At 37.2% G+C, this 13,069-nt stretch overlaps 1 protein-coding gene across 1 annotated transcript in view; it reads left to right on the top strand.

Annotated features, from left to right (window-relative positions):
- LOC113606785 (protocadherin beta-5-like) overlaps window positions 1–13,069 on the top strand; it is a 21,206-nt gene that overhangs the window by 2,075 nt on the left and 6,062 nt on the right. Inside the window, exons 2-3 of the mRNA XM_027081408.1 lie at window positions 4–139; window positions 11,901–13,027. Of these exons, the coding sequence (XP_026937209.1) occupies window positions 4–139; window positions 11,901–13,027 (1,263 nt within the window). The remainder of the gene's footprint in view (window positions 1–3; window positions 140–11,900; window positions 13,028–13,069) is intronic.

Here is a 13,069-nt window from a genome sequence, read left to right as displayed (position 1 = left end):
CAGTACGAGGTGTGTCTGACGGGAGGCTCCGGGTTAAATGAGTTTAAATTCTTGAAGCCGATTCTCCCCAACCTCCCGACCCAGGGCGCTGGTGAAGAAATAGAGGAAAACGCCAACTTCCGGAATAGCTCTGGATTCAGTTAGGGATCTCATCATGATGCAAGGTATTTGTCATTTATCTCTAATTTCCCCAGATACCGAATTTGAAGGCGTCATGGAGAAAAATTCCATCTTCCGATATAGCCTTGATTTCCTTTTTGTAATGAATTAGTCCATTTAACTTTCCCTTGTCCAATTTTTGAAAACTAAATTCTGTTGTCATTGCATTTATTTATAGTGTGCCATTCCAAATCCTTGCATGCTGTTGATTTTCCTGAAATTTTTGCTCCTTCCGTTGGTACTTGTTGCAATGAACTGTTTTAATAAAATATTGTTTTCTCTATATTCATTCTGTTTCATCACGCTCTAAGTTATTTGATGCTAAATAGCAAAAATTTAAAATGTTTAAATATTCATTTTGTTTGCAAAGGAATACATTCATATAACAAATATAATACGTGAGAAAGCATGATGAAAACCAACACTTCTATTTACACTTCTTTCCTAGCTCTCATCCTACTGGCAAATAATTCTTTAAATGAATATTTTATTTCAATTATAACATACATACAGAAAAGTGAAAAATCCTTAACACAGCTCAGTGTATTTTCAGAAAGTGAACATACTTGGTATCAGCATCTTGAAGAAACGAAACATTATTAGCATCCCAGGTGCCACACAAATAACCCCTTAAAATCACTACCAGCTCAAGTATAACAAATATCTCAACTTCCAATACTATAGTTCAGTTTTGCCTGTTTTGAATTTATATAAATGGAATAGTAGAGTGTGAACTGTTTTGCATCTGGCTTCTCAACAATATGTTTATGACATTTATCCGTGATACTGCTTTTAATTTTAGTTCTTCATTCTTGTTGCTGTATAGTATTCCACTGTATGAATATGTCACAATTTATAACCCATCTTACTGTATGTGGATATTGGGGTTGGTGCAACGTTTGGCTGTTTGAATAATGCTGCTATAAACATTCTCTTACATGTCCTTCAACAAACATGTATATGCATTTCTGTTGGGCATATACCTAAGGGTGGAATTGCTACTCATTTAGTAAGTGCATGTCCACTTTTAGTAGATATTTCCAAATCGTTTTCCAAAGTGGTTGTCCCAGTTTACATTGCTTTCAGCAGTGTCTGGATATACCAGTTCCTCAGCATTCCTGCCAACACCTGGTATTATCTGTTTTTCATTTTATCCCTTTGGAAAGCACTTTTAAACCTTCATTTTCTAACTTTTTAAACACTTTCTTATCACTAAAGAATATGTTTGTAACTTTTTCGTAAACTTTAAACAATTAATTTCATGCTATTGTTGTTTGGTATCTGGTACTTAAAATTTCTCTCATACATCCTTCACATATAGTTGTCTCACTATTTTCTGTTACTTCTCTGCTCAAACTGGAAGCTCCATTTATTGTTCCACTAACAACAGTTTCTTTTGATTTTCTTGGATGAAAGAAACTAATAGAATTCTTATTTTTCCTGTTACTTGTTTTTCCCTTATACTTTCAAACCTCTCAAAAATGCGCTTTTACTTTTATATAGTTAGGGTTAATGACCCATTCTACAACTGTAGCTAAGAATTCCTTGTTTGTCTATAGATGTTTTAAAACCTGAAAAGCAATGTTAAAATTTTACTTTTAATGACCATATAAATTATGAATGCCCTGCAGGTAAAGATCACCAGGAACACATTATATCAGAACATTATAGTCAGTAAAGGTGGGTTTACTGACTTATAATGAGGGAGACTGCACACCATGGGGAACCATGGGTCAACTAAGTAACAGTGCCCTACAAAGGAGTTAGAGGATTTGGGCTTATGTTAGGTGATTGCGGTAGGGTTCAAGAAAGTCTCCTTCTTTCCTTCTCCTTTTTTTTTTTTAATTCCTTCTCTTTGCTACAGTATATCCTCTAGTGGCTTCTTAAGAGAGAGTGCACAAAAATAAACTTTCTCTGTCTCTGCATATCTGAAAATGCATTTAGTTTTCACTTCCACTTCATAAATGTCTTACATGTTACTTATGTCATTCAATGTTTTATACATTCTAACAATTCGTGCCTTTTCATATCTGGGATTTTTTCATCTCTAGTATTATTTCCTTAATAATTGTATTCCTAACTTTAGCTTGTTATGTTTGTCTGAGACTTGTACTTGTTGGATATTAAACATGTTAAATTGTTTCTCTATCTTTCTTATATTTCTCTTTTACATCTTTGGTTTTTCCTCTATATCCTAACTTAGAGTTAGTCCCTCATTTTATTTTGAGTATTTTTATTGAATTTTTTTTTTGAATTTTTAATTTTAGTGGCATATTTAAATCCCGAAGAGTTTTCTTATTATCTCATTGTGTCTTTTCCATAGTAGCACTTGGGATTTTCAAAGTTCACTTTATTTCCTGAATGATCTGTTTCCTGGAGATTGCATTTCTCTTTTTGTGTTTCTGTGTCATTTGTGGTTTTCATATGTCTGGTGATAGATTATCTGTTCATATGTAAGAAAAAGAAACTGAGTAGCTGGTGTGTAGCAATTGCTGTTTTCTCTTCTCTGCTTTGTTTTTATTCAAGATTTTTTTTGATGTGGACCATTTTTAAGTTCTTTATTGAATTTGTTACAGTATTGCTTCTGTTTTATGTTTTGGTTTCTCGGCTGTGAGGCATGTGGGTTCTTAGCTCCCTGACCAGGGATCAAACCTGCATCCCCTGCATTGGAAGGTGAAGTGTTAACCACTGGACTACCAGGGAAGTCCCAAGTCTTCTCTGCTTTTGTGTGATAAGGTGGTCTGCACCCAAGTTTCTGTCCTGAGTGGAAATTTTGACATGGTGCTCCATGTGAGGTAGTGCAGAGCCAGGTTTATAAAATATCAGACTTTACTTTAAGGGGCATTGTGATGAATGGGCAAAGAACTCTTTTCAGGATGTGGCCCGGCAAGTGTCAGGAATAAATATCCTAGTGTTCTCCAAAAAATTTTCTTTTATTTCTTTAGAAATGAGCCTTAATGTTTTTGAAGGAAGGTTTGGAGGGAAACTAATAATTATTAAAATTATATGTTACATACAATGTATTATTATTATTACTATTATACAATTTCTATGCACCTTACTGTTTTCTAAATTCTTTACACATATCTCATTTAATCCTCAAAATAATGGTACAATTGGTATGCCAATTTTAGAGATGAACAAACTGGACATACAGAATTAAAGTAACTTGCCCAAGGCTACCTAGCTAGTAAGTGGTGGAATCAGGATTTGAGTCCAGGCAGCCTGACCCTAAAGACATTACTTTTTTGTTTTTATTTTTTTCAATTTTGAAATCTATTAAACATTCCAAAAAGTGTATACAATGTATATGTGCAGTTTAAAATAAAAATAATAAAATGTTCATCACCCAGCTTAAGAATTAGAACAATACCAAGACCTTGGAAATCCCTGTGTGCCTCCATGATAACATATTCCACCCTCATTATAATCAACCACTATCCTGAATTTTTAATTAATTACTTGTTATTCTTTGTAATTATATCAGATATACATATATAGCTAAATAATACATTGTTTGATTTTTGTCTGTCTTTGAAATTTATATAAATGGATTCATGTAGTATGGATCATCTGTGGGCTTGCTTTTTTCAATCATTATGGTATTGAATTCATCCATGTTAATGCAGTTCATTCATTTACATCACTCTACAGTATTCCACTATATAAATACACCTTCACCTTTAAATTCATTTTAATGTTGATTGACTTTTGGGTTGCTCCAAGAGTTTTGTTACCATAATAATACCGCTATAAGCATTCTTGAATACATCTCCTCATGCACTTGAGCAAGAGTTCCTTTTGGGTACAGGCACATCTAGGAAGGTACTACCTGGGTCATAACAACAACTAGAAAGATATCGAAGTGAGTAAAATAGACTATTAAAAGATGCCAACACCAAGATGAAAGAGATGTTGGAAATATCTGAGAATGATTTTTAAGTGGACTGAAAAATGCCTCAATGAGCAATTATAAACATGCTTGAAACAAAAGAAAAAATATTCTCAGAAAAGAAATGTAAAGTGGCAGCAAGGAAATAAAGAAATATAAAGGAATACCAATGGAATTTTTACAAATTAAAAATGCAATCATTGAAATGAAAAACAGTAGATGAGCTCAACAACAGGAAGACAAAGAGTCAGGGAACTAGAAGATAGAACAATAGCAATTATGTACCCAATTTGAGCAAAAGAGAGAAAACAGAGTGTAAAAATTAACAGAGGCTCAGGGACCTGTTGGACAATACCAAGAGATCTAATATTTGTGTCACTGGAATTCCAGAAGGAGAGGAGAAGACTTTCCAAATGTGGCAAAAGATAGAGACCCAGAGATTCAAGAAGTCAAACAAATCCAAAGCAAGATAAACAAACAAACAAAAAATTTATACCAAAAGACACAGTCAAATTTCTGAAAACTAAAAAGAAGGAAAAGATCTTAAAAGCAGCAAGAAAGAAATGACACATTACCCATAGGGCAATAACTATCTGAATGAGAGTAGATTTCTCATCAGAAACCATGGATGTCAGAAGAAAATGGTGAAAGAAAAGAAAAATTAACCCAGTGGTGAAAGAAAAGAAAAATTAACCCAGAATTCTATGTCCAGTGAAAATATCCTCCTGGAAGAAATTGGCTGCCAGTAGGCCTACCCTAAAAAAAAAAATTAAAAAAAAAAGGCTAAAGGGAGTTCTCCAAACAGAAAGGAATCAATAAAAAAAGGAATCTTGGAACATCAGGACAGAAGGAAGAACACAGTAAACAAAAATATGGGTAATCACAATAGACTTTCCTTTTCCTTTTTAGAATTTAGTTTTCTAAATTATGTTTCACGGTTGAATCCAAAATTATAATACTGTCTGATATAGTTCAAAATGTATGTAGAGGAAATATTTAAGACAATATAAATGGGGGAGAGTAAAGGGAGGAAGGTTTTCAACCCTTCTCTTGAACTGGTAAAATGACAACCAGTAAACTGTGATAAGTTATGTGTGGGCCAACCACTATAAAAGCTATACAAAGTGATACACTAAAACCCACTATAAAGAAATCAAAGTAGAATTCTAAAAAACATTCTAATAACCCACAAGAAGACAGGAAAAAGAAAATGGAGAAAGAAAAGATAGACAAATAAAAAATAAAATGGCAGACTTAAGCTTTAACATATCAGTAATTATATTAAATGTAAGTGGTCTGAACACACCAATTAAAACAGAGATGGGCAGAATAGGTTTTTAAAAATGACCAACCATATGCTGTCTATAGGAAACTTCACTTCAAATATAATGATACAGGGGCTTCCCTGGTGGCACAGTGGTTAAGAATCCTCCTGCCAGTGCAGGGGACACAGCGTCGAGCCCTGGTCTGGGAAGATCCCACAGGCTGTGGAGCAACTAAGCCCGTGAACCACAACTATTGAACCTGCGCTCTAGAGCCCATGAGCCACAACTACTGAAGCCTGCTCACCTAGAGCCCATGCTCTGCAACAAGAGAAGCCACTGCAGTGAGAAGCCCACACACCACAACAAAGAGTAGCCCCCACTTGCCGCAACTAGAGAAAACCCATGCGCAGCAATGAAGACCCAATGCAGCCAAAAATTAATTAATTAATTAATTAGAAAATATATATAATGATACAGGCAAATTGAAAATAAAAAGATAGAAAAATATATTATGCAAAGAAAATGACATTGGAGATATAGTAGGACATTATATAATGATAAAAGAAGACATAGAAAGCCTAAATATGTACACACCAAACAACAGAGTTGAAAAATATGTGAAGCAAAACCTGATAGAACTGAAAGGAGAAATAGATCCACAATTAAAGTTGGAGACTTAAACACCCTCTCTCAACCCTATCTCAACTGACAGAACAACTAGGCAGAAAATCAGCGAGAGTACAGAAAACTCAATACCATCAACCAACATATTTATAGAACACCCACCCAAGAACTCCAGAATACACATCCTTTTCAAATGCTCAGAGAACATATACAAGACAGACCATTTAAACAAGTCCATAATATAAACTTCAACCAATTTTTAAAAATTGAAATCATACAGCATGGGTTCTCCAACCACAATGGAATCAAACTAAAAATCAACAGAAAAACAACAGGAAAATCTTCAAACACTTGGAAACTAAACAACACACTTCTAACTAATCCATGGGTCAAACACAAAGTCTCAAGGGAAAATTTTCAAATATATTGAAGTGAATGATCTTCCCCAACCATTTCAGATTTCAAATGTGTTTAGCATCAAACTGTTTATATTTTAAAACTTTTCTGCTGCATATATCACATCAGTTGAAAGGTTTTCATAAGTTATTGGCTTATATATCATTTCTGTCTTTTCCCTGAATAATTGTGTTTTTCCTTGCACATAACTAAATTTAGAAAGATTTCCAAGAGGTTCAATCCATCCTTGAAGTTTAGTCTTTACCTTTCATTTTTAATAACTTGAAGATTTTTTAAATGTTATAATGGAATGAAAGGAAAACGAACACATGTGGCATATAAATGGAAATCAGCTTGATCAGCTATGCAACAGTTATAAGTTAACTAAATAAAATTAAGTTTAACACACTTTACAATGTTTCATCAGTTAAAGTACTATTTCAACTCACTGGTAATAATACAACTAAATTAATCTTGAAATGGTCACTTCAAATTAGCATACATAAGCAAGAAAGAGCATGGGACACGGTGATTTTTTACATTGTTTACCTTTCTGTGTTGTGTCCAGAGGAGACCAATATTTTGCCACATAATTATTAAAATTAACCTGGAAAATATAATTAAGACAGTTCCCAGTGAATCATGGAAACGTTCATTATCTTTAACACTGATGGATCCATTTGTTAAAAATGATACAGTTAAGATTGGTGCATTTCAATTTGTGTAAACATTATCTTAAGAAAAGAACTATACAGTACTGGCACAAAAACAGAAATATAGGTCAATGGAACAGGATAGAAAACCCAGAGATAAACCCATGCACATATGGTCACCTTATCTTTGATAAAGGAGGCAAGAATATACAGTGGAGAAAAGACAGCCTCTTCAATAAGTGGTGCTGGGGAAACTGGACAGCTACATGTAAAAGAATGAAATTAGAACACTCCCTAACACCATACACAAAAATAAACTCAAAATAGATTGAAGACCTAAATGTAAGGCCAGACACTATAAAACTCTTAGAGGGGGCTTCCCTGGTGGCGCAGTGGTTGAGAGTCCGCCTGCCGATGCAGGAGACACGGGTTCGTGCCCCGGTCCGGGAAGATCCCACATGCCACGGAAAGACTATGCCCGTGAGCCATGGCCGCTGAGCCTGCGCGTCCCGCAACGGGAGAGGCCACAACAGTGAGAGGCCCGCGTACCACAAAAAAAAAAAAAAAAAAAAAAAACTCTTAGAGGAAAACATAGGCAGAACACTCTATAACATACTTGTTGACCCACCTCCTAGAGAAATGGAAATAAAAACAAAAATAAACAAATGGGACCTAATGAAAGTTAAAAGCTTTTGCACAGCAAAGAAAACCATAAACAAGATGAAAAGACAACCCTCAGAATGGGAGAAAATATTTGCAAATGAAGCAACTGACAAAGGATTAATCTCCAAAATTTACAAGCAGCTCATGCAGCTCAATATGAAAAAAACAAAAAGCCTAATCCGAAATTGGGCAGAAGACCTAAACAGACATTTCTCCAAAGAAGATATGCAGATTGCCAACAAACACATGAAAGAATGCTCAACATCATTAATCATTAGAGAAATGCAAATCAAAACTACAATGAGATATCATCTCACACCGGTCAGAATGGCCATCATCAAAAAATCTACAAACAATAAATGCTGGAGAGGGGGTGGAGAAAAGGGAACATTCTTGCACTGCTGGTGGGAATGTGAATTGGTACAGCCAGTATGGAGAACAGTATGGAGGTTCCTTAAAAAACTAAAAATATAACTACCCTACGACCCAGCAATCCCACTACTGGGCATAGACCCTGAGAAAACCATAATTCAAAAAGAGTCATGTACCACAATGTTCACTGCAGCTCTATTTACAATAGCCAGGACATGGAAGCAACCTAAGTGTCCATCAACAGATGAATGGATAAAGAAGATATGGCACATATATACAATGGAATATTACTCAGCCATAAAAAGAAACGAAATTGAGATTTGTAGTGAGGTGAATGGACCTAGAGTCTGTCATACAGAGTGAAGTAAGTCAGAAAGAGAAAAACAAATACCGTATGCTAACACATATATATGGAATCTAAAAAACAAAAAAAAAATGGTCATGAAGAACCTAGAGGCAAGATGGGAATAAAGACACAGACCTACTAGAGAATGGACTTGAGGATACGGGGAGGGGGAAGGGTAAGCTGGGACAAAGTGAGAGAGTGGCATGGACATATATACACTACCAAACGTAAAATAGATAGCTAGTGGGAAGCAGCCGCATAGCACAGGGAGATCAGCTCAGTGCTTTGTGACCACCTAAAGGGGTGGGATAGGGAGGGTGGGAGGGAGGGAGATGCAAGAGGGAAGAGATATGGGGATATATGTATATGTATAGGTGATCCACTTTGTTATAAAGCAGAAACTAACACACCATTGTAAAGCAATTATACTCCAATAAAGATGTTAAAAAAAGAAAAAAAGAAAATAACTATACAAAAAAAAAAACACTGAGTGGGAGGCATAAAGTGGAGGAAAAAGTACAGATGAAACAAGAGAGAATGTTGTGAAGCTGGGTGATGTGTACATGCAAGTTTATGCTGTTTACTTTGTATATGTTGAACTTTTTCCATAATAAAGACTTGAAATGAATTATTCCTTGTGAGACGTTTGTAAAAGCAAAGTCAATTCAACTCTAGCCGATCAAATCAAAGCAACTGAGAAGCATTTTCCTGTTGGAATCTAATGTAATCCACTTTCCAAAAAGGCAGTTTCTTCACATACCCAACTGATATCTTTTGGGGTTACATTAAGATACTATCTTCTTGGGGCTTCCCTGGTGGTGCAGTGGTTAAGAATCCGCCTGCCAATGCAGGGGACATGGATTCGAGCCCTGGCCTGGGAAGATCCCACATGCCACAGAGCAACTAAGCCTGTGCGCCACAGATACTGAGCTTTCACTCTAGAGCCCGTGAGCCACAACTACTGAGCCCTCGTGCCACAACTACTGAAGCCCGCAGGCCTGAGAGCCCGTGCTCTGCAACAAGAGAAGCCACTGCAATGAGAAGCTGGTGCACCGCAATGAAGAGTAGCTCCTGCTCGCGACAACTAGAGAAAGCCCGTGCACAGCAACAAAGACCCAATGTAGCCAAAAAAAAAATTTTTTTTTAAAAAAGAGGGGCTTCCCTGGTGGCGCAGTGGTTAAGAATCCACCTGCCAATGCAGGGGACATGGGTTCGAGCCCTGGTCCAGGAAGATCCCACATGCCTCAGAGCAACTAAGCCTGTGCACCACAATTATTGAACCTGCGCTCTAGAGCCCACGAACCACAACTACTGAAGCCCCCGCGCCTAGAGCCCGTGCTCTGCAACAAGAGAAGCCACCGCAATGAGAAGCTCACGCACGGCAATGAAGAGCAGCCCCCGCTTGCCACAACTAGAGAAAGCCCGCGTGCAGCAACGAAGATCCAACGCAGCCAAAAATAAATAAATTTTTAAAAAAAGAGGAAACCAAAGAAGATAACAAAAAGATACTATCTTCTTTCTCTCTATCATAACAGGTAATGCTCTCACAGACACTTCAATGATCTAACTTGATTTTTTACACATACTGTACTAATAATTAAGATTTGCTTTAAAATGAAAAAATATTTTAATAAGCTGTATTTGAGGATGCCTGCAGGCAAAGAGAGTGAATAAAAGACACTGTGGATGCCAGCGATGCCATTAAGTTGGAATCAGAACTCAGACTGCCCACTGAAAGGAGGAAGCATTTAGGATTGAGCTAGAAATAATTTTGTTTCAGAGAAGAAACTAAACCCATCTAAGATGTTTATGATTGTTGGTTTTACCTCATCAGTGTATTTTGTTATTCAGATCCTCAAGGAAGTCTGTTCTCAGTAACATTTATCAAGTGAAACAAAATGATCTTAATTTTATCCTTCTGGGTAGATAGAGGTGCTTTTCAACTACAAAATGACTTCATCTGTTCAGAGTTTAGATTTATTTACCTTTATTTATTTTAGCTAGAGTTGAAGTATTTTGAAAAATATCATTTTTAATCCTCCATATTCACTCCTTACCTGAAGTGAATTTTGCTTGAACTCGATTGATTTCACCTCTCAATAAATATGAAATCATTCTTAAATGAATTATGTTTGGTGTATTTTGTGTACTCAGATATGCACTGACCCATTTAATGTATTCTCAGGAAGTTTAGAGATACATTTTCCAATTTATCTGAGCAGAAATTGGTGAGCTGTGAATGAATATAGCCATGATGAACCATCATTGAATTCCAAGGTATCCACTCAAATATAATTCACCTTTCACACTACCTTATTTGGTCTATATTTATAGGACCTAGTGTCATCCTTGTTGTGAGAGACTGGTAGAGGTGATCCTTGAATGTTTGTTTTCTGCATTGCATATGCTCTTACAACAGGGCAATATATTTGGACCTTGATTAATTACTTAATATAGTAGGGAAATTTAACCCAAAAGTTACAATAAAATGAAGACCACTAATAAAATCATGACCATTTCTACCCATACAAAAATGAAGGGAATCCTAAAATGCTTACTTATGACAGATACCTGATTGCTCCTAGTCCCTCTTTTAAATACCTTAATTTGATTAGATACTTCTATCATAAGTATTTCTTGGCCTCAATTTTCCTAATAGCCTAATTGTTCCCTGTACTGTGCAGGTGTGCACACAAAACAAAGTAAGTATGTTGTTCATATCATATTATTAGCCATATAATTTAGAGAATGATTGTCTATTTTAAGATTGGTCTTGCTAACCAACTTTTACATTTTGTATAGTTTGTTGATGGGACAATTAAATAGTATACTTGGATTCAGAAATTACACTGCTCCTCAGAGATAAACTGCACTGCCAATGAATAAAAGTTGGTTTTAGGAAGTTTACATTACCTGAGGGAATGATTCTTAAATGTGTTAGTTCGCATCAGAATCACTTAAGAAGTAAGACTGAAGTGCAAATTTCTGTTAGTACTGCCAGAGAATTTGATTCAAGTTCTAGAGGGGAGCTCAGGAATTGACTTTGAAAAAACACCCCGAGACTCCCAGGTAAGTCTTTATGCATGTGTTTCACACACTACAGTTTGAGAAACACTGACTTTTAAAAAAACCTTTTAATGCTCAGATTTTGGATGTGGTGTTGACCTGCAGCACCCCACGAAGTTATTAATTTGAACGCATGGTGGCAGTGCAGGCTAAGAGAGTGGATAAAAGCTCTGCATTCAGTGGACTCCATTTCACGGAGAAACCCAAGAAAAAAATACAGAACACACAGCTAAAGCTAAGATAGAAGTGTTCGGGGAGTGGACGCCACCAGACAAATTATAAGAACGAATTTGAAATTTTATAGCAGACATTTTGGAGGGTCAACGGCGGACGTGGTGATTGGGATTGGAAAAGGATTTTTCCTCTGGAACCAGACATAACAATGGAGATGGTGCAAACAAAAGTACATCATAAGAAAAGGCAAGTGGTGATCTTTATTATATTGATTCTTTTGTGGGAGGCAGGTTCAGAATCGATTCAGTACTCTATACTGGAGGAGACAGAAAGTGGCACATTTGTGGCCAACCTGACAAAGGACCTGGGACTCACAATGGGAGAGCTCGCTGCCCGGGCCGCCCGAGTTGTTTTTAAAGGGAATAGGCAGTATTTGCAGTTTGATCCAGAGACCTATGATTTGCTGCTAAATGAAAAACTGGACCGGGAGGAGCTTTGCGGCTCTACTGAGCCCTGTGTGCTACCCTTCCAAGTGTTACTGGAAAATCCCTTGCAGTTTTTTCAGGCTGCCTTGCTAATTAGAGATATAAATGACCACGCCCCAGAGTTCCCCGCTAGAGAAATGCTACTAAAAATATCAGAAATTACTATGCCAGGAAAGGTATTTCCTTTGAAAATGGCACAGGATTTAGACGCTGGTAGCAACAGCCTTCAGAGCTACAAAATCAGCTCCAATCCTCACTTCCACGTTCTCACTCGGAACCGCAAGGACGGCAGGAAGTCCCCAGAGCTGGTACTGGACAAGGCGTTGGACCGTGAGGAGCAGCCCGAGCTCAGGCTAATCCTCACAGCGCTGGATGGCGGGTCTCCGCCCCGGTCTGGGACCACAAAAATTCAGATCGTGGTCTTGGACAGCAATGACAACGCCCCCGAGTTTGCTCAGGAATTCTATGAGGCCCAAGTCCCTGAAAATAGCTCCGTGGGCTCTCTGGTTCTCACCGTCTCAGCGAGAGATTTAGACGCAGGATCCTTTGGGCAGGTATCTTATGCCCTATTTCAAGTCGATGATGTTAACCAACCCTTCGAAATAAACGCAAATACGGGAGAAATTCGACTGAGAAAGACATTGGATTTTGAGGAATTTCAATCATATCAGGTGGATGTTGAGGCCACAGATGGTGGGGGACTATCAGGAAAATGCAGTTTAGTCATCAAGGTCCTGGACGTGAATGACAATGCTCCCGAACTGACTATGTCGTCACTTACCAACCCCATCCCTGAAAACCTGCCTGAGATCATAGTGGCAGTTTTCAGCGTATCGGATGCAGATTCTGGACATAACCAACAGGTTACTTGTTCTATAGATGACAATCTCCCCTTTCTTCTAAGAACATCCGTTGAAAATTTCTACACCTTGGTAACAGAAGGAGCGCTGGACAGAGAGAGCAGAGCCGAGTAC

This window comes from Aethalodelphis obliquidens, unplaced genomic scaffold (genome assembly GCF_003676395.1).
Source record: "Aethalodelphis obliquidens isolate GAN/ISIS:26980383/991018 unplaced genomic scaffold, ASM367639v1 scaffold45, whole genome shotgun sequence".
In the NCBI taxonomy this organism is placed as follows: Eukaryota; Metazoa; Chordata; class Mammalia; order Artiodactyla; family Delphinidae; genus Aethalodelphis; species Aethalodelphis obliquidens.
This window is presented reverse-complemented; position numbering and strand designations above follow the sequence as displayed.